The sequence below is a fragment of the Lissotriton helveticus genome, chromosome 7 (assembly GCF_964261635.1).
Source record: "Lissotriton helveticus chromosome 7, aLisHel1.1, whole genome shotgun sequence".
NCBI lineage: Eukaryota > Metazoa > Chordata > Amphibia > Caudata > Salamandridae > Lissotriton > Lissotriton helveticus.
Window position 1 is genome coordinate 585,649,275 of NC_136068.1, and position 22,618 is coordinate 585,671,892.

Genomic DNA, 22,618 nt, shown 5'->3' on the forward strand with positions numbered 1-22,618 from the left:
AGTATGCGTTAGCTCTCAGGGGCTCTGAACAGCATACAGAATCCCCAGTAGTGGTGCTAGAACAAGTTTCAAAGTGGGGGTGCTTGTATCAATTATACAAAACTAAATACATAGGGATTGCGAAAAATCCAAGCGTCACACAAAGAGCAAGTATAGCATGTTTTCACGCCCATAGTACAGGAGAGTGGTATGGGTATGGTACATAGCTGGTGGTGCATTTTGGCGCACACTGCCACTAATATATTACTAAAGCATGGTGGTAGCGCACTGTCATTTACAGATAGCCTATTTTCTATTAAAATTCACACTGACATGGAGATTTACTGAAAAAACTACATGGCGCACAAACAGTGCAGGGAAATCGGGTTCAACAAATATTTATCATTTGCACATCACCAAGTAAAGTGTCTTGATTTGTTTTTATCTTATTAAAATCTTATTTTGCATTACACTTCAGAATTACAAACAAAAGAGCTTAATTTGTGCTTTCCTAACTGCTGTTATATTTGACCTTTACCTTTGAAGGAATAGCAAATCGACAAGATAAAAATAAAATGTAAAGGAATCTTCATTGCTCATTTACCTTCTGAACTCCATCCAGCGGCGGCTCCTCCTCTAAGGCGTAGGAGTGTCGCCCCACTGCTTTATTTATTTGTTTGTGAGTTTTATATAAAGCAGTGCAAAGGAAAAAATGAAATGATAATAACAAAACGTTATTATCATTTTATTTTTAGTATTGCAGTTGCCTCCAGGTTAGGGCGGGCAAGGCTCCCCACGTCACAGGGAGGAGGCGTGGCTGCTGCTGCACGTAAAGTGCGCATGACTGTTTGGCCACCCGTCTCGGGCAGGGTCGGGGGTGCAAGTGTGAAGCACTGCTGCTTTTGCTACAGGAGAGCGATATTGCAGCAATGCTGCAAAACAGCCCCCCACTTCTGCAAATCCAGCCCCCACCCTTCCAGCCTACCGCGAAATTGCCCGATGCCCGCTACGGCTTGTCTTGCCCTGATCTGAACCGTAACCGGCCAAGACATTGACAGAAATATATAGCAGGACATGAGTTTCATTCTCTGTACCGAAATGTAACATCGTAATTTTTATATGGCGCTTTATCACACGTTTACCGTTTCATTGCACTGTAACCAACACCTGTTACCGTTATAATAACGTGTTTTTATATAGTTCTTCAAATCACACACCTCCACCTTTTGTGAGACAGTTGTGGAGTTTAATTATAAGGAATCCAAGAAATTCCGCTGGACTGTGGCATCTATCCAAGAAGCCAATCGGAATACATTAAAATAAACCATAATTCCATTTATTAGACCATTTGGTGCTCAGAACTTTAGAGTCTAAACAATAAGTGCCTCGGAGGAGCCTTTGTCTACAGCGGTGGTTCTCAAACTTTTTAGAACCACGACCCACTTTTTAGAATTAAAAACTTTTGCAACCCACCTAGCTTAAATGGACATAAGGCAAGCACTATGTGGTAGCGCATTGTCATTTACAAACAGGACGTTTTCCATTGAAACGGCCATTAATTCTGTTGTGAAAACTAGAAGTTTTTAGCACAAATTTTCGCAAAAGTTACAAAGCGCAAAATCCTTTATAACAAAGACCAAGATTATCAAAGCCTGGGGAACACATACCTAAGGGCTTCTTTCAGAACCACTAGTTTACTCCTCAGAAAGACTTGGAAAGGATTGGATTGTTAGCTCTGTTGAACAATTTCCTTTAATTCAGTTCGAAATGTCTGCAGCTTCAGGCTCCCCCAGACTTTAATGGGGAAGTGTAAGGGGATGGCAGTTTCAGAACCTTGGACAGCTCCCAGACTTTCCCTAATGCTGATATTATTTATCTGACCACTGAAATTATGCGATTCAGCAGCATGTTCCACATAATTGTTGAATTACTCCACTAGCCTCATTATCCTTCATCTGCTGCATGACTGGCAGATTTCGACAAAAAAATATTGTAGCTCAAATGTTATGGAAAGAAACAAGCATTCACAAAGCCAATAGGTCTCGCCTTCGGAATCTTTTGGCTTTCCTAATGGGTTTTAGCGATGCTGCACAGCATCCCTGATGCTGAGCCATATGGATAAAGCCACATTTTTAAAAACGATGATGCGCCTGGCTGTGTCATTTTATAGGTGCACATTTCACGCAAGTGCGCACCTGCAGAATACTGCGGGTGCTTTTTTCATCAATCTGAGTTGGATAGGTAAATAGAAAGAAAAAAGCAGGTGGCTGGAAAACAACATTAGGGCATGTGAGAATGTAAGCAACATGGGTGCGGCAGACGCCACATGAAGGATGGAGCGGTACAAAAGGGGGTGGTGATGGATCGCTTTGTCCGCCATAAGTGTGGCAGGGTATGCTCAGACGTGAGTCCCTTGCTCACTTTGCCACTGGATTCAAGCAAGCCTGGCTGAAGACGGCTGAAATGCCAGAAACCGGTCCTAGGAAGCTTGTTTCCGGTCCAGGGAAGGCATGGCTTGGCAGTTCGGGCTGGACTGTTCCCATGAGGCACAGGGTCAGACTGATTTGCATAAGGCCATGTCTGAACTGGGGTGGCAGAGTGGGCTAAAGAACGGTGGTGGATTAAACCCAGATCTGTTGACTGGGTGTGAGTGTTTGATTGGTTCAGATGCTCCGTCCATCACCACCCCCTTTTGTACCACATGAAGGATGGAGGGCGCAGGTGGGAATGGGCGAGAGAGAGAGGGCAATGTGGACCTGACGGTAAAAGCATACAGACAGGAAAGCAATGCTGTGTGGATGAAGCACGAGGGCAAGTGCATCACAGAGTGAGTGGGGTAGAAGCACACAGGCGAGAGAGAGCAACACAGAGCACTGTGGAGGGAGGAAGAAAAGCACACGAGGGAGACAGCTGGAAAACACATGCACTGTCATGGAGTGCTTACCCAAAAAGAAAAAAGTAGTGCCTGAAAAGCAGTGGAAGAACATAAGTAATGAGGCCATGCTGTAGTGGAGGGACTAACACCAGAAGAGGAAGATAAGTCCACACAAGCTAACGAATAAGAAGTAAGGAAATGAGAATGACAATAAAGCTAATTAATGCTAAGCAATGGGCAGCTGATAATACGTGTTTTCGCACACAGGCAGCTTGTGCCGTCTGGTAGGCGAGACCTTAAAAGGGGCATAAATACACGGCGCCACCAGAGGCAGACCCCTCGCAGAGGTAACTGGCCACCGTTCAGCTCTTGTGTGATGTATGGGGGTGTTAAACTGGAGCCAATGAGGAGAAACATTTACCCAGCCAGTAATTAGGGCGTGTTAAAGTGGCAAAATAATACTGCCAATTAATGAGTTGCTTTTCTTGCTGCTTAATGTAGTCAATCCTGCTATGCAACTTGGTCGTCCAATACCACGTAATTCTACTGCCCTGGTTGTAAGTGGGTGATGAAAATGTGTCCCTTAGTAGCAGGGGCCCCCTCCTTACAAATTAGTCGTTTCTGCCTCCTCCAGATTTTTTGCTGCTGTAACTCCGCCGCTGAGGGAGTAACAGAAAGTGAGGAGAAATAAGTTATTTCTTAATATTACCCTATTTGATCCTACTCACAGCTGAAGGATCTTTAAGCGGGACCAGTTCCATAGTTTAGGAGCTAGTTTAGGCGCTACGGTGCAAAAAGAACAGCTTTCTCACAGGCGCATGTTTAGCGCTGAAAGCTAAGGGATCTTTATGCGGGAACTGTTCCATAGTTTAGGAGCTAGTTTGGGCGCTATGGTGCAGAAGAAAGTTGATGGTGCGGCGCAGTTCTGACCCTGAGCGCCCTTTCGATTCCATTACTGGTCCAGCCCCGCCCTTGAGCGCCCTCTGCTGTTCAGAGCAGAGAATCAGGCGCAGCTCGGCCAATGCACCTCTTCCCCGGTGCTGCACTCCCTGTTCTTCCATTGGCGGGGCTGCCCCCACCTCGTTCACCTCCTTGAAATACACGCGCACCTGCGCCTCTCTCCTGATGCACCTCTCTCTTCCTCGGCTTCACCCCTCTTATGCCAGTACCGAAAGCCGCCACAGGCAGCTCCCTCAGTGTACCTCGGTCACTCGGAAAGGCATGGGTGGCAGCTACAGAAAAAGCAACCCAGGACAGAAAGGTTTTCTGTGTAAATGAAAGGGGGGGGGGGGGTGGATGGAGAGGAGGGAGGGCGGGAGGGTGGAGGGAGGGGTTAGAGGGAGCCGCTCTGCCCCGTCTCAGTCTGCACTGAACAGCCACCAAAGAAGGGCGGAGAGGATACAGCGGGCGGCTCAAGGAAGGACAGCAGCGGACTGGAGGGGAGCGCGGACGGACGACAGGGAGAGAGAAGGGACGGAAGAGGGAGCGAGAGCTGAAGGGGGGTCCAGAGTTGTTCCACAGGTGGAGCCCGCATATAGTTCTCGTATTGCGCCCGAAGCAGATCTTCGCAGCCTTCAGAACAGATCTTCATAGCGTTTAATAACGCCGTGCGAAGAACACCAGGATAGCGCCCAGAAGCCTCCATTCTCCATTTCCGCAAGGGGCAGATAATCATAGGTCCCGGAACCTCTAGTTCTGTATTTACGTCGGGTACAGATTTTTGTAGCGCTCAGATGCCTCATTATTACCGCAAGGACTAGATAATCATAGGCACTAGAACCTCAAGTTCTGTGTTTACGCCCGGAGCTCATTTTTGTAGCGCTCAGAAGTCACAAGTCTACCCTGACACCGCCACTCACTGCGTCCAGGAAGTGAGTTTATGGCCACCTCGGATTTCAAAAGTGCTAACGCCGGACTTTAGAGAGATGCCCACCAGAATGTCCTGAAGGAGGGGGCGTCCACCAACCCTGGCACCGACAGAATGGGGTTCTTCAGGGCTCAGATCCCGGGCCCCCTCGGAGGTCAGTGGACGTGGTCCCCCGGAGTGCAGTTCACACTGACGGCATGGATGGTACTGCTGGGCGTCTTACTGTCTGGTAAGCGCATCTCTCTCCACTGACAGCGGCCCGATTTCATTGCCTTCCGCTGGACTGCTTATGTGATGGCTTCCTTTGGGGTGTATTATTGAGTTTGGAGGCAGTGCTTAATTTGTGCCGGTGGTTGCAGGTGGTAGGTACTGGTATTCGCTTTTTTGGGCACCGGGACTTATTTTTCATGATCAGACTTTGACCCAGAGCAAGAGAGAGAGAGAGAGAGAGAGAGGGAAAGGGCAGCAAAAGATGGGATAACAGTGAGAAAGCAGGGATGAAAAAGAACCTGAAGAGCGAGACAATGATACTGAAGTGTAGGGTGGTGGAAGAAAGAGTCATACATTGGAATCAAGACGAGGCAGCCGTATTATTGGGCAATCCTGGCATTTGGCAGCGCTAGCGGCATGCTCCAAAGAAAAAACGTTTTATTTGCAAATTAAGAGCCTGATTTAGTATTTGGCGGCTGGCCTGTCCTCCGCCAGGGCAATAGAGCAAATTACTCCTTCGCCCTGACAGATACTGTAGCCCGCCAATTTTGAAATGGCCCAGCGGATATTCCAAGCATTGACAGGAACCGCCAAATTTAAATTGGGAGTGCAGATCATTATATTGGCGAGAAGTGAACTCCGTTGCTACAGAGTTCCCTCTCGGCCAACATCTCTGTTTGAGCATAAACTGTGTTGGGTTGGGCTGCATTATCTGCAGTGGATCTGTGAGGTTTGGGTTGACTGTATTTTGGGTTAGGGTGTATTTAGTTGTGCCGTGGCATGCATGTCAGGTTAGCAAATGTTGCATTTTGGTGGAGTAGATCCTATTTCGGTGAAGTGTGTCCTATTTGGTCGATGCGGATTAAGTTGAGATAGCAGGTTTTAGAGTCTGTTAAACTGGCAAGTGTTGTGTTAAATTGAGATTGGTTTGGTTGGGGTACTGGCCAGGCCTGGGTTGTAGCCGCTCATGGTGGGCTATGTTGGGTGGGGCAGTGGATGAGTTTCGACGTGCTGTGTTCGGTGAAGTTGGATTGGGTTGGTTAAATGTTCTTATCTTTTTGTGGTGAGGTGTGTGAATTGCATTTGTATTTTACATGTTTAATTTTCAATGCCTGAGGTAGTATTTCGAACAAGTACATGGGACACGTGGAGCGTCTGGAAATATAAAAGGATGCGGGAGGGGTGCATAGTGAGGTGATGCATTAGTCACATAGCAGCCGAGCAGTGAGCAACATGCACTTAATCAGAGTGAGTCCAGTCATCAGGGGCTTTGGTTGTCTCTCTGTTTATTGGACGGAGTAGTGTTTTCATGGTGGCGTGGTAGGGCCCCTTTAAAGGTGCAATAGGAGTGATATTTCTCTCACTGAAGTTTAAGGGCGATCGAATTTTGGGTCGCCAGCAGTAAAATGAGGCAAATCGCTTGTTGGTGTAAATGAATGTGGTGTTACTGAGGTGGTCTTGGGGTATGGGGGCCTGGTCAGAGAACTACAAGGAGAGGGTCCGTCATGGAGGTGGGTACGCAGTGACACACCATTCTTGGTGGCTGAAGGGAGTTAAGTGTGGAATTAAGGACTCTTTTGGGGGCCTAGGGAGTGATGGTGAGGTAGTCTGAGGACATTTCACGGGCTCTGGTTTTCTGGGCACTCGAACGTTAATCGGAGTCTTGGCCGAATTGAAAAGGGGAGAGGACCAGGTTTGAGTCTCGGCGTCCGCTCAATGTCATGTGATTCTGGGCAGATCACTTAATCTCCCTTTGCCTAGAAAATGAATTCGACCTTGTGTGATGTAACTTGTTCTCATGTAAAGCGCTCCAATACCCGAAGGTCGAGCTGGCGCTATAGAAAACTAAAAAAATAAAAAAATAAAAATAGGAGGGGGTGTTTGGAAGAGGCTGTGTAAAGCGCTCCAATATCCGACGGGCGAGTTGGCACTATAAGAAAACTGTAAAAAAAAGAAAAAAGAATAATAGGTGGCTGAGTTGTTCGGAACGGGGCAGTGCCTCGGTTCCCGAGATGAATGGCAGCGCTTCATTTCACGCTTGAAGACCCCCCCAGGTGGGAGCAGACGGAGAGGGAGGGGCGAATTGAACCTAGAGGGTCTTTGGCGCGGAGGAGGGACCGGCGCAGGTGTGCGCGAGGCAGCGCGTGGCCCTTCAGTGGTGCGCGTCGCGCGCGCAGAGTGTTCTCGAAGGGTCTAGAGCGCGTGCCGCGCGCCCTCTGCCGAGAGGCGCCGTGAGGGGAGAAGGGTAGAGGGCCATGGAGGGAGCCCTGGGATATCTCTGCGCGGTTCTCAGTCCACACTTTTTTATTGCACTAGTTTAGTACTGTCTTCTTTCAATTAAGAACTATGTATAACTTATTCACATAGATCTTTGTATACTGTATCTTGCCTTCTACTTATGATTTGTAAAGCGCTCTGATACTAGCAAGAGTCTTGTTCGCGCTATATAAACCTTCAAAAGAAATAAAAAGCCCCGTAAGCCCCAACCAAGCAAGGCGTGGAAGGCACACGCGCACCGACTGGGTGTGGGCAGCTGAGAGGAAGCGGAGGGTGAGAATGGAGGGCAGATGGGGACACTTGTGCAACAGGCCCCTGTGGAACGTTGGGGGGGGGGGGGGCAGGGTCCAGGGCCCGCCTCAGCACAGTACTCTGGCCAGGGAGCTCCCAATTGAGTCTGGAAGGGGTCCCTCCATGTACCTTGGGGGGAGGGGGTCAAGTTTCATTACGCCAGTGGATGGTGATAGTGGTTGGAGGAAGAGAAGCGCGAGCGGTGGGAGGGGGGGGGGGGGGGTCCGTGTCAGTGGAGTGCTCCTTACCATGACCCAGAGTCCTAAGGACTTCGTCATCTTATGCAGGACCCGCCACCGAGCCTCAAGGGCTGGCGAACTCTAGTTCATACTTAAGCAATACATAGTTGATTATGAGCCTTTCCGTCTGCAGCTGTGCAGAAACAACGCTCATAAATAACAAGGTTAAGGAATACCACGAAAGAGGGTCGTGGGCCAAAGGGTGGCACGTGCAGTGAAGTATACAGAGAAAGAGAGCACATTGAGGTACTTATCAGCAAGACCCCCCCGATAATTATCACTCAGCGCGAGGCTAATTATCGCCGGCTAATGCTGAATTTTATCGCTATCAGCAACGCTTATCTCAACAGCGATAAAATTCCAGGCACAAGCTGCCAAATGTGCGATTATCGAGCGATAATCGCACAACGTTTGGCGATAGCTTGATGATAGGGTAGAGCAGACTCAGCCATGATATCCACCTTCCATTGGATATCATGGCTAAGTCACACTGAAAGCAAGCGTAAGGAAAGTAGCGATAACCGCGGTTAGCGCTACTTTTCTTATCGCTATGCATGTTAGCGTGCAGCTTGATAATTGGAGAAATGTCGGTTAGCGACATTTCTCCAGTTATTTTGGGAAGGAACGCCTACTTTGCATCTCATTAGGGATGCAAAGCTGGGCGTTAAAGTAAATGGTGTTGAGGCATGTAAACACGCATTAGCGTGTCATGCTGATAGTGCGATAAAATTATCGCCGCTTTTCGTCCAAAAGAAATAGGGAGATAGGGGGTGAAAGAATAGAGGAAGGAAGGAAAGGAGACAGGAAAGATGGAAACATGTAAGGAAAGAACGGAAAAGGTGAAATCTCGGATATAAAGATGATAGAGTGAATAAAAGGGGAAGGGTGAATGATGGTAGCGTGAAAGGTGCAACAGGTGAAAGGGTGAATGATTGGAAGGACGGAAGTAGAAACCAATGGATGATGGGTGTATGGGGAAGGGTATGGTTGGATGGGGATTGGTGGGAGAATGGAAAGAAGGGAGCATGGACAGATGATTGAAAGAATAGATAGAAGGGTGAATTGATGGATGAATGGAGGAAGGGTGAAACGGTGAAAGGAAGTCTTCTAAGGTGGATTGGTCTTGCTTGCTTTATTTGTTTGGTGTGGTTTCTGGTATGTTTCAAATGTGGGCATTTTAATTTTCTGACTACTCCCTTGCCTTTCCTCAATCGCACAGGCTAACTAGCCATTGTTTGAGATACATAAAAAAAGATGATACTTCCAAAGGTTGTTGAGAAGAAGGTGTCTGGGTGGTAACTTCAAGGGTTGGAAGGGGAAGCAGATTTTAATTTTCAGAATGGAGTAAGCAGCGGTTTTGATGCATATACAGCGGTTTTGATGCATACACCCTATAAGTCAGAAAGTAGAGACACACTGAACAGGTGACATGTGGAAGTGCGACTAAGGAGAGCAATTAGGTTACCATTTGAGGGCTAAGGGTCAGTGGGATGACATATGGGGCTGGCCCAGTGAAGATTGGGGGATGGAAAGAAAATGTAAAATTCTGGGACAAGCTTAGGCTGCAGTTGGACTTAAGGGGTTAGAGAGATATTTGTTGTCGTATGTACATTGCGCTGGGTTTTTATAAAATTTAGGCTGTATTGGGTTTTGTTATGTTGTGCTGATTAGTGGCATGGTTTGGGGCCTTGCTGTGCCCAGTGGCTATATATTGTCCTCAGGAGCGGTGTGGTTTGAGTTTAGTTGTGTTTGTTTTTTATGCTATACTTTGCTGAGTTGAGTCATAGATCCACATTTTCAAAAGTTGGGCACTTGTGCGACACAATGCAATATAGTGCTGCACATGCAGGTTTTAAAATGGTAAGTAAATTGACGCTACCTTTCGAATTGCATTGTGCAAGCACTCATGCAAATCTTTAGTATATGTGGGCCATGGTGCGCTGTGCATGTTAGTGAGTTAGTTTGATCTGTGGCCTTTGCTGAGTTGTTTTGAGTTAAGGTTGAAGTCTCTTATAACTGATGTGTTAGGGTTAGAGTGGTGTGCTGGTTTTGACAATGGTTTTTGTGTTATGTTGGCTGCACTTGGTTGTTTTAATTTTGGCAAACTGTGTTATGTTAGGATGCATTCTGTTTGGTTGTATCTCGCAGTGTTAAATTATATTGAACTGTGTTGTGGGTTGCTTAAATGTGTTGAGCTGCAGTGGGTTTGTTTGTGCTGTGTTGTATTGAGGTAGGTGGTATTGTGTTGGGTTGTTGTAAGTGTCCTTATGAAAATCCAGGGGTTAAACTACAGTAGGTTGTGCTTAGTTAAAGATATATTGTGCCAGATTGAGTTGTCCTGACATGTTTGTGTTGAGCTGTGATAGTTTAAGTTCTTATGTGCTGTTTAAGAGTGGGTTGGTTTGTTGTGCTTAGTTGCATTATGTTTGGTTGTGTTGTATTAGGATCTGTGTTCATAGGTCTTGTTACACCTTGCTTTGTTGATCTAAATTGTGATGACACATGCTGTTCTGCACTTTTTTTTTTCAGACTTTGTTGAGTTTCGATCAAATATATCATGCTGATTGCATTTGGGTGGTGTTTGATTGTTTTTAATTGTTATTTATACAGATGCAGCATGATCCTTAGATACAAAAAATAGCCCTTTACATGAACGCAAAGCAAATCAAATGTGCAAATAATACAAAACCATCCAGTCCTTCCAATAACCCCTCCCAAGGTTCCACAAAGTATTAAAATCAATGCAAAATTCATGTCTACTCCTCTCACTTTTTCCAGACTTTAGCTATTTTTTGCATAGACCTATACGTCTTCCATATAGTATTTCATATATATGCAATCTAATAATCTTATTAATCCACTGGAATATAGAGGGACTGTATCAGATTTCCAGTTTGCTAATATTAATGATCTGGCCACCAACATGGAGAGAAATATTAGCTGACGCTGACTAATGGATATATCTATTGAGGGGACCAGTATCCCAAACAATGCTTCATATGCGTCTCAAGAAATATTAAGCTTAAGGTTTGCACTCATTTCTGCAAATTTGTCTCGCCAGAACCCCATAACATGACTGCAGGCCCAGATGGGGTGCCCTTTGATCTTTTTAAGAGAAACCCTAACTTGTGGGCACCACTACTAAATGAATATGTTTAAAGCAGCCATTATTGGTCCACTGCCTGGGTCATTGAAAGAGGCGATTGTAGTTCCTGTTTTTAAAAATGGTGATAGAAGTGATCCTGTGTGTTACAGACCCATATGATTGATCGAAGCAACAGCAAAGGTATTGTGCAGGGTCCATCTTGCATGTTTAGAAGAGTGGACATATATTAAAGGGGTCTTGTCGAACACACAATAGGGTTTTAGAAGGGGTCTGGGCACGACTGAACAATGTCTCAATTTGTCCCTAATTGTCAGTAAGCATTTGAGGTCCATAAAGAGCTCTATGCATTTGGCCTTCAGGGACTTATCTTGTGCTTTTGATACTGTCAGTTGGGACAAATTATGGGTCATGATGGAAGACATGGGTGTCGAAAAAGCACTAGTAACCCATCTTCGTAGGCTTCATACGAATACTTCAGTTACCATAAGGTACTGTATTAAAGAGAAAAAACACACCCAATCATCTCCACGGAGGGGGTTCGCCAAGGATGTAATTTAGCCCAGTTTTTATTTTTAATTTATACAAATGGGCTGGAGGCCTTTTTATTAAAAAGGGAGCTTGATTTCCCCAGCATTGGTAATAAATTTGTCCCCCTGATTTCATACGCAGATGATACAGTGTTATTGGCAAGGACACCTATGAGTCTGCAGGAATCTCTTGATTCTTTAAAATGTTTTTATGACATCTCTTGATTTAAAAGTAAATTTTACTAAATCTTATATTATGGTATGTGGCCCAAAGACCAGAAAAACGAAAACTTTCATTGTCCAGGGATAGGAGATAGAAACATTTAGTAATTTTTCATACCTGGGCAACTTATTTAATAATCAAATGAAATGGGAACCCCTCTTGACAATTAGAGCATAGCTGACAGGCAGGGTTGTGTTTTTTTTCGGTTCACTTGTAAGCTGGGGCAAAAATCAGTAAAATATTGATTAACTCTTTATAGAGCTAAATGCCTTCCTATCGCTACATATGGGGCCGGGGTTTGGGGATATAATAGAAGCCAACAGCTCCAACTAGTAGATAATACATCTATCAAAAGATTACTGATGATACCAAAAAGGGCCCCTACATCACTCTGCCATGTTGAACTGGGACAAGAGTTTATAGAGGACCGTATTGGCTGTGCCCCATTGTATTTATGGGCTAAGATCTGGCTCTTGGAGGACTCAGAGTTCTGAAGAGATGTTATTAAGGACTGCCTTAATACGCATAATGCTGTAAAGAACCCCTGGCTCCACTTCTTGAGGGACAAGGTACTAGAGATAGGTCTAGGATACTTTTTTGAATACCCTGAAAGAATGTCTCCAAATGCTAAGGCCATTATCAAACAGGCGTTCCTTAATTGGGTCAACATGCGCAATTGTCATCACCGAGGTTACTCAGGAGTTTCTCACTTGCTTTCCGCCCCTCCACAATTTAATCTAACTTTCTCCTCAAATTCCCAGATCAGATTTTACCATACCAGGCTTCGGCTATGCACTATTCACTTTTTGTTAGCGTTCACTTGTCAAGGAGGATGGACGGACAAGCTTACACCTTGCCGTGTGATATTTCTTCTAGGCAAAGTACAATACACTTTCTTTTATTTTTCACTTTATATAAGTCAGTGAGAACTAGATTTCTGCTTCCTTTATTGAGAAATGTTCTTCCATGTTCATATAACAATGGTTTTAATTATTTTTACTCATTGGCCTCTACTGACAACTTTATCGCGGTAGCACACTTTATAAGGGGCTCTATTGTGATCAGAAAGCGATGAGTGAAAGTTGCATAAGATTGGCAGGGAATGATATTGTTAATTTTGCTGTCTTTTATAAGGGGGAATTATGTTGTTTTTAATTTTTCTTTGCTGATGTTTTGTGAGTTCTAAAATCATTTATTTTATACTGTGAAATGTTTGTGGTTCTTTGAACCGAAATAAAGTTATTCTTGACTTGACATGACTTGATTTGACTGCAGGTGAATATAATATGGAGATAGTCCCCATTCCTATTGTTACATCTAAAACATTTAGGCTGAACCCCAGGGTAAAGTTTATGCATATTAGCTGGATTGGGATACAATATCCATTTAATAAAAAAAGAAATTCTTCTTAAATTTGTAGCTCACACTGCCTTAGCGCAGATACGATAAAACAATTTAAACTGCAAACAATCCAGCTTACACCCTGTTGAAAATTGTATTCGCTGTAAAATCTCTGATATAAACATCTCTTTACCTTTAGACTGCAGCAATCTGTTCCACTTTCCTCATGCCCATTAATTTAGACACAAATTAGGCTGTACTGAGGGGTTCTGTAAAAGTTCCCACCCTTATCATAAAGTCCGCAAAAAATGTCTTGATTTGAAGGAAAAAAATAATAATGAGTCACCTAGAGCAGGATTCAAGTTAACCAGTCGCTGCCATTGCGAGAATTCATTATTATGAAAACAATCTTGAGTCCTCCGAAACCCCAGCCTACCCCACCTATTGCACATATGAGTAGATAAGCACTGACCCACAAGCCTACAATCTGCTACTTTCGACTGGGGTTAAAGCCTAGGAATTTCCAATTTTTCCCAAATCCAAATGAACCATTCTACAATAACACATGGTGTCTTATATCTTGACTTCTTTGGAAGCTTTGAGATTTGTAAAAAAAAAAAAAGGAGATAAACCAATTTTATATGGTTTCACCATTTGTTCTAAATAAAAATGAGTGTCGCTAGGAATATTGAAATTTGACCTCACAAGCCAATTGAGAAATGATGCCTGATAATAACACTTCACATTGGTCAGTTCTAACCCTCTGTCCTCAAGATCCATCTGGATAGCATCAATTTTTAATCTGGGTTTTTTACCCTGTAAAATAAAAATTTTAATAGCAGTATCTATCAATATAAAAACTAACTGTGGAATTTTAGTCAAAATGTTTGCAAGCACAAATAATAACAACAGGAATACACAAATTGTTATCAGGCTACTCGTCCCATAATTTCATGGAAACATTCTACCATTGACTTAAAATCATATGAATCTTATCTAAGGTGGATTTAAAATTTAGCTCAAACAAATCCTCTATATTAGTGGTTACAAATATCCCTAGGTATCTTACAAGCGTACCAGATGAGTACATAGTGGGAGGTAGTATATCCACAGTGCAGTTAAAAGAAGAGATTCTGATTTAGAATGATTTGCCTTGTACCCTCCCAATTTAGAAAACTCTCCTATTTTTACGACTGCATTTACTACATTAGTTTTATCCGCAGTTAGGTAAAGCACCATATCATCTGTGAATAGCTTTAATTTTGATGCCGCAGGAATCGGAGCATTAATATTGGGGTCCTGACTGATGGCGCAGGCCGGTAGTTCAATAAACGTTGAAAACAAAATTGTTGAAAGGGCACAACCCTGAAGAGTCTCACAACTTATAGTGATATTTCCTGTTGTTTTGTCATTTATAATTATACTCTCTGTTGCTCCGTCATATACGTTATTTACCACTGAAATGAACACAGCTGGAAAAGCAAATCTATCTAAAACTGTAAACAAAACATTCCTCTGGACGCGATCAAATGCTTTTCCTGCGTCCAGAATTATAATAGCTGCCTTGATGTTCTGAGCTGAAAAATAATCTATTGCCTGAATTAGATAGTGTGTATTGTCTGCCATCCGTGTCCCCAAAATAAAGCCATTTTGATCCCTATCAATCATTGTGGGTACTACCAGGGCTGTACGATTTACTAAAATCTTTGTAAAAAGTTAATAATCATGGTTTAAGAGACTGATTGGTCGATAAGAATTCACATTTAGCTCAGGCTTACCCTTCTTTGAGAAGCCAACAATAACTGCTTCGTGGCCGAAATTGGAATAGCTTCACTTGCCAAAATGTTATTAAATGATCTAACAAAAAATTGATTACCCTGGGGAGCTAATACTTTATATATTTCGACAGGGATCCCATCATTACCACAGGCCTTCGCATTCTCAGCTAGATTTCTTGCCTGCGTTACCTCTTTTAGAGTGATGGGATTAAGCAATGCTTCCCCTTGCTCCCGTACCAAAGTCAGTATGTTGAAGTTTTCTAACTAGTTACTTATTGCTTGGGACGATTTACCATATGAGTCTGAGTAAATGTATTTATAGTGACACAAAAACACCTCTGCTATCCATTGTGACTGGGTTATAATCCTGTCTTGAATTGGGCCCATGAATCTTTTTAATGCAATTAGCATTTGACCTGCACTTAACTGACCATGCTAAATATCTCCCAATATGTTCATTTTCTTCGAACCTTTGTTGTAAAATTGTGTTCTGATTTAGAAACTCCTTTGACAGGAAATAATCCTTTAGCTTATTTCCAGCCTGAGCAACAGCTTACTTAGTTTGATTTGAAGGGGCAGCTACAAAATCTGCTGTTACCTAATTGAAGTTTGTTTGTAGTTGTTTAAAGCCTATCCTTCTCAACCTGTTTTTGCCCTATCAAAAAAGTAGTTACTTCACCCCGAGAGAATGCTTTTAAAGCCTTCCAAACAGAAAATTCCAAGTCCATATCCACATTCTGCTCTAAGAACAGTGTCAATGCTTGTCACATTTGATTAACCGACTAATCATTGGCTAAAAGGGATTTATCAAAAATTCATCTTTGGTTTTCTTGTCCCTGATCCGGCATTATGAAGTTCGGTTAGTACCGAATGAACTCAAAAAAAGGGTTAGATATTATGTCTGACTGAGTTCTGCAAAGCGTATGCGAGTTAAAAAAAAAATACGATATTCGAATTAAACTTTTTTGAATTACATGTATAAAGCCTCTCTTTAGGGTGTATGCTACGCCATGGAACTATCAAGGCAAATTCATTAATCAGGTGGCATAAAGACTTAACTGATGTTTGTTTATTCAGTGCTCTATTGAGGCGAGATGAGTCCAATGTGATATCAGAAACAATGTTAAAATTGCCCTCTATAATAAGGATACACGGTTCACGTTTTGCCATATCGTATGGGTATGCAAAGCCCCTAGTGAATCTTCTATTGGACCATTATAGAGCACCAGATTAATCAGTTGATTTGCCACCTTAATCTTTATCCATAGCAAATGCATACCTGGATCTCTGTAAACCGTAACTATTTCCCATGGCAGATCTCTGGTAATTACAATTGCAACCCTCTTAATAGCAGTGTTTGAAGATGCAATAGACCTCATGTTGAATGAACCCTGAGTTATTAGATAAAATAGCTTGGTTTTTTAAATGTGTCTATTGAAAAAAATATAGATTTGCCTGAGGCGCTTTGAACCAAGCCAGCATAGCTTTTGCCTTATATTTATTATTAAGTCTGTTGGCATAGCAAGGTTATAATTCTCACATGTCTATCTGCCATGTTTTATCAGTGACCCAATCTAAAACTCGTGTCTTTGCTTTGCACTCACATTTTCTGATTGTTTTTAATTGTGGAATGTAGTGGTGCTCTGAATTGTAATTGTATGTATTGATTTGTTTTGGACTTTGTTGACTTGTGATGGATTTGGGATGTTCTGGGCTGTGTTGTGTTATGTTGCATTGAGTTGGTTCGGCTGTGATATCTTGCATTGTGTTGAGTGCATTTGGGCTATATTGGGTTATAGTGGTTCATTGCAGTTTGTGTTGAGGTATGTTGGGCTATGTTGATTTGTTTTGGGGGTGTCGTGTTGTGGTCTGTATTGAGTTAACTGAGATTGTGCTGAGTCATGTAAGATTGGATAGTAGCAGGGTAGGGTTGGTTGGTTTCAGATAAGTACTGCTGGACTGTATTTTGTTCCGATAGGCTTTGTTGTGTTTGGAGTGTGGTGGAGTGGGTTGTTGTAAGCAATGCTGCTTAGGGTGAGATGTGTTGGGCTGTATGGTGGTAGTTTACATTACAATAAGTTGTAGTTTGTGTTGAGTTTTGTGTTTGGCTGTCTTGTGTTGGTGGGCTCTCAAATAGTGCTATCTGCCTGTTTTGGCCTCTCGAGGATTCTTTTGGTGTGGATACAGACACTGAGCGTTGTGCAGTCTGCTTTCTTTGTGCCCCAGTCTACATTATGGTTTCATGACCTATGGGAAGCTCACGTGGTGAATTACTCTCTAGGCCAGAACCCTTAGGATTTATCAGCCTCACTGATGTTCCAAATCTGAAACCTTGTACCAGTGTAAAAAGAGCCTTTTAGTCATCATGTGTGTCCTGAATAGAGGTTGTGTCCTGGTCCAGTGACAGACATGGGCAGGGTGCACGGCGGCTTAGACATTAACTCCATTCTTCTGTACATTGAGTGGTGCAGAGTAAACAGCAGCTCACAGGTGCTCGTCCACCTGGAGGGAAGCTGGCAGTGTAGCTGCTAACGGAACACCGCCATGGGTGTCAACCGTAGGGGGTGGGAGTAGGCTTGGTGCTGGTCCAAACTACTGTGCACCCTCCTTGCTTGAAGAAGTTGTCCACATAGATAAGCCCAGTGGCCAACCAGACCAATGGAGCACTTATGTTCTTGAGCATCCTAGAAAAATGGGTGGGGGCTCTTAAGATGAAGCTCTTTTGGAGGAGAGACTTGCTTTGAGGGAGGGACTTTATATTCAGTGTTTTGCCACAGATACATGCTTGCGGCTGTTGGCACTGTTATATGTGGCTTGTTCTTGTCTGCTGTCCATCTGAAGAAGGGGTTATGAGACCTCGGTTTTATGCTACAGGAGTCTTTTTGAAGAAGGTGTGCTGGAATAGGTGCAGAGCAATCCTTCATTGAGCCTCTAAACAAACAAAGAGTCTTCTATGTTTTCCCATCCCATGGGTCACTCCTAAAGATAGGGTGCTGACATTTTATAGGAGATCCCTCTTCCGGGGATCTCCACCAAAGGCTTGCTGACATAATACGTGGTTTATTCCAATGTCAATTGAACAAGAGCCCTGACACCTGGATAGAAGCAGGAGGTGCCGATAGCTGTTCAGCTAGAGCTCAGGTACTCGTGTGTCGCCAGATGTGTGTTCATCGGTGTGCAGGGTGCGTGAGAGGAGGCACATGCATAGCTTCCACTGCAGACTGGATAGTCTTGTAGGGCTGGTCATCAGTTTCTGAAGTTGAGGCAGGTGAGGGTGATGTGGATGGGTTTTAACCAACCTATATTTCTTGTGAAGTACTGAAGGTGACTGGGTGGTTGAACCAGATGGATGTGGTCGGTCAATACTAAGGTGTGTGTTGTTTGCCATGGGGGACTTTTTTGGTCCTAAAGACATTTTGGGGTATATTTACAAGGGGATAGTGCCACCAGACCATCACTTTTAGCAACATTGTGGTGGCACTATGTCCTTCTCTATATTTACAAAGTGGCACTAAGCTACTTTGAGTGGCTTCAAGCTGCCTTGTAAATACGGCCCCTTTACACGCATCACTGTGTGTGAAAGGAGCATGCAGTGGGTGTTGCTATGGGTGTTCCACAGCAACACCCATTGCATTTTGGTGTGGTCCCAGATTTACAAGGATGTATAAATATAAGGCAGCACCAGAAACAAACGCTAATGCAATAGCAGGCATTTGAATGGCGCAATAAGGAGAAATACTTTTATTTTTCCTCGTTTTTGCTTTTTCTATGTGTGCTGCATTCTGCAGCACACATAGACATAGTAAAACACCATTAATGATTGTTTGTGTGCAGGAAGGTATACCTCCCTGCACATAATCATCAAAATATGATGATTTGCTACTTCTATGTTTGCTGCACAATATAGCACACATAGGAGTTACAAATCGCCATTAGTGATTGTTTATGTACCGGAAGGGACACCCTCCTGCACATAAACAATTGTTCCCTGCAACACAGGCACCCTTGCACTACGGTGCAAGAGTGCCTATATCAGTGAAAGGGTGCATGCATTGGCGGTAGGCAGCTAATTATAGTGCCAGTGCTAGGGAAAACACAGGGGTGTGCAATATTGTTGTAAATACGACACATTTTGGAAATGTTGGAGCTCGGCTTGTAAATAGGCCCCTCCATTTGATGTTGTTCCTTCCCATCCCTTCCAACAGGGTGTTTTGGATTCTGCCGTGGACTGATCCCGGGGACACAGAAATTGGGGTGAACCTAGATGTTGGTGTTGGAGTAGAAGGGGAACCTGAACTTTACAAGAAGGCACAGTAGGGGTGCATAATAATGTTAGACTTGACAGAACAATGTGGGGGTCAAATTTGACTTCTTGCCCTTGGGACACTCATGATTTTATATAATTACTCAGTTGGTAGCGATCTCAGAACGCTCAACAGATGCGTTGGCAGCTGCACTGGTATACAGATGGCATAGTAAAGTCGGAAGGTGGTGTGATTTCAGGCCTACCATTGGAGGACAGCTGTTGCAATTGGTATCAGCCGCCTGGAGTTGCACCTGAACAGATGGCTGGGTAGATTCAGGTAGAATCAGACGTTCTGTGAAACCGCATGAGAGAAGGCGTAAGGTGGTAAAACCTCCGTGAAGAGGGCTGTGAGTGTCAGTGAACAGATTCACGGGGTGGCGGAAGATGTTGGGCTGGTCTTAGGCATCAGACCAGGCAGCAATGAGCAGTGGTGACAACATTCAAGCTGTAACTGTGTACCAGAAGGATTCTTTATTTCTTTATTTATTTGAGGTTTCCTGTAGCATGGGCATTGTCACATGAGATTATGAAACATACGGTGCTTCGTTTGAGCCGGTGGTTGCAGGTGGGTCCGGCTGGTACTTATTTAGTGAGACACTGCTGTGTTACAATATTGAAAACACACAGTCACTATCCATGAATAATAGATGTGAACATTTTTATAATTTGGATGAGTGAGCCTGTGCACTGTCAGTGCACAGGGCCAAAGAGGGCGTGAACGAGCTGAAATAAGATCATAAATTCAAACCTGTTCATAACAAGGGCCCCAAAAGAGGTTTGGACCCGGGCCCCCAACATTCTTAAGCTGTCCCTACCTCTAAAAGTGAAATAATGAGACCGGAAGTATCTGGTGGTGGATGAAAGAGGCATGAGATGGAAACTATGTAGCCTTGGTATTTGCCACCCCCAACATTCGATAGTGCCAGTCACTGTAGTCTGAGCAAACGTTTTAGCCCTGGCACTTATGTTTTGCCAAATTAAGCGCTGAAACATACAAATATATATATTTCATTACATGCACAAATTGTAAAATACATTTTGTAGTGTTGGTCTAGAGAAGATAATGTCAAAGAAGACATGCTTAAAAAAGAGCACATTCTTAAATGATTAACTTATATATATAGATATATATATATATGGCATAACATTTCTTAGGAGAAGAAATCAGAGGTCAGAGGGGGTGACAGGGTTCACAGCATGCTTTATTCACTCGATCCCAACGGCAGCGAATGCATTTCGGCCATGACAGCCTTCCTCAGCGCTTATGCCCTCGAACGAGTCCTGCACCAATTAACTCCGCCCTGTTTAAAACACTGGCTCACAACGTAGACTCCTCCCCTTAATGCACTAGGCACACCTATGGAAGTTCGTGGTGTATTGAAGAACTCCATCTCCCAAACTGCACTGTAGCGGCAAGACTTGGTGTGTAACATAGGGGGTGAGTGAAGACAATAGGTCCGTGCTAGCCTCCAGGTGGGTGGTGTAGGGAACCTCTGGATCACGCAAAGTCCACAGCCGCTGCCCTGAGTCCCCTCACGCCACTGCTGCCAGATCGCACAGTCCCGCGATTGAGCAGGGGCTGCCAAATGGAGACAATATGCCCTATCGAGATGAAATATCTCAGTCCGCCCATGCCGGTTTGTGGATTCTGGCGATCTCCGGATTAATCGATACCTCGACTTCCAAGAGCTGCAAGCAGCCGGGTGCCAGTGTAAATCCGTGATACTTGATGCAGCGGGACCTTCTGTACTGCGCCCCTGGCCGGCACAGAAAATATGGCATAACATTTCTTAGGAGAAGAAATCAGAGGTCGGAGGGGGTGACAGGGTTCACAGCATGCTTTATTCACTCGATCCCAACGGCAGCGAATGCATTTCGGACATGACAGCCTTCCTCAGCGCTTATGCCCTCGAGTCCTGCACCAATGAACTCCGCCCTGTTTAAAATACTGTATATATATATATAGTCCAAAATGTAGATTCGATTCAAAGAATTCTAGCTGTAGTTGAGAAAAATAGGGTTTCGCGATAAATATATAAGGAAAGGTGCTGGCACGGTTAAGCTGCTCAGTTGCATTGAGAGCAAGTATTTTGCTTATACCGAGAATACTGGAAAGAAAATTCAGATAAGGGGATGTTGGGATTTCAAAGTGTGTTTGTAGTACATTGCGTAAACAGCATGATAGAAGAGATTTTACATGAGCAGGCGCAAACTGAGAATGTGGTATGTTAAGCAGTCAGAAGCGAACCTGAGGAGAGTGCCTTTACACCATTGCATATCTCAAGGAATTCTCCACCTTGAGTCGGATATGTGAGGGGATATTCCAGTCAGGAAGGTGGTACATGGAGGGACTCCCCTTCAAACAGTTTAAATCTGCTTAGATGGATAGTAAGTGGTTGATCTCAGATGCCTGGGTGTTTGACAACTCTGTTAGACTATGAATGCGGCTACGAAGGTCATTTGGGGGGAAGTATATGAATGATTTTATCTATTTAAAAGTGAGCCCTGAGGTACTCAGGGTGATTTGAACTCGTAACTTTCAGTGCCATGTGGGGGGCTTTGTGATATATGGTGGACAAGCAGATTGTCCAGGTGGACAAATGCGGTCAAGATCTTCTTGTTCATATTAGCCAGATGCATGTGTATTATGTCACAGTTGTGTATTGCACTGTACTGTCATTTAATCTATATAGTGCTTATTACACCTGATCAGGGCCGGACAGGGAACCAAAACCAGCCCTGGGAAAGTGCTTGGCCACCCCGCCCGGGGTTGTGGGTGCGGCCGATCTGTTTGCAAAAGCCCGGTTTCGGCAATTTCGTTACAGCGGCCGATATTGCAGCTATGCTGCAAAAACGGTCCAGTAACAAATCGGATCACTGGGGAAATGCCCGGTGCCCTCTACGGCCAGTCCGGCCCTGCACCTGATGAGGCATTGAAACGCTTTATGGGTTGCTGCATGATATTCTGGAAACCCAAGGTTAGTGGTGAATCCTATGGTTATTGGTTATTGCTCCAATGGCATAACAAAACTTGAGGGGGGGCCCCTGCAAAGTACAGGGAGGGGCCCCCTCGGGACGCAGTCAAGAGCTATCTGGCCAGGGTACTGTGTTGGAGGAACCACCTGAAGCTCGTCCCCACCGCACCGCTGGTGCTGCGGGGGCCCTATGTTACGCCACTGTATTGCTCACTATTGTTAGTAATTGGGATTAGTGTTGTGCTCTCAATAAAACTACTCTATGCACTTACTCCATTTTCTTTGTGGTAGTTTAAGTTAATAAAAGTTAGGTGTAATCATTAGTGTGAATTCATGCAAATGATTGGAAGGATGAATACATAGGCTAGAGGAGTTTAGTTGTTGTTAGATTACAGGGATATGGTGTCTGAGAAGGAGATGTTGTGATCTATGGGATGAGGTTTGGGCAGTGTGTAGAAATACGATAATAGAGAGTAAGGCAGTCCGGCAAGCAGCAGAAAAGGCTACACTAGGAGAGATTAGACTGTGTAAGGGGAGGGGGGATTCAGTAGCATGGAGGAGAGGGAAGAACCAACAGCTTAAAGTTAGTGTCAATTTTTCATGTAGGGATTTGGAATATAGTGG

General features: G+C 44.1%; 1 protein-coding gene across 1 annotated transcript in view; it reads left to right on the forward strand.

Annotated features, from left to right (window-relative positions):
• Positions 1–4,214: 4,214 nt before the first annotated feature.
• Positions 4,215–22,618, forward strand: part of GFRA3 (GDNF family receptor alpha 3) — a 117,992-nt gene continuing 99,588 nt past the window's right edge. The window contains exon 1 of the mRNA XM_078652715.1: positions 4,215–4,950. Coding sequence (XP_078508841.1) covers positions 4,836–4,950 — 115 coding nt within the window. The 5' untranslated portion in view covers positions 4,215–4,835. The remainder of the gene's footprint in view (positions 4,951–22,618) is intronic.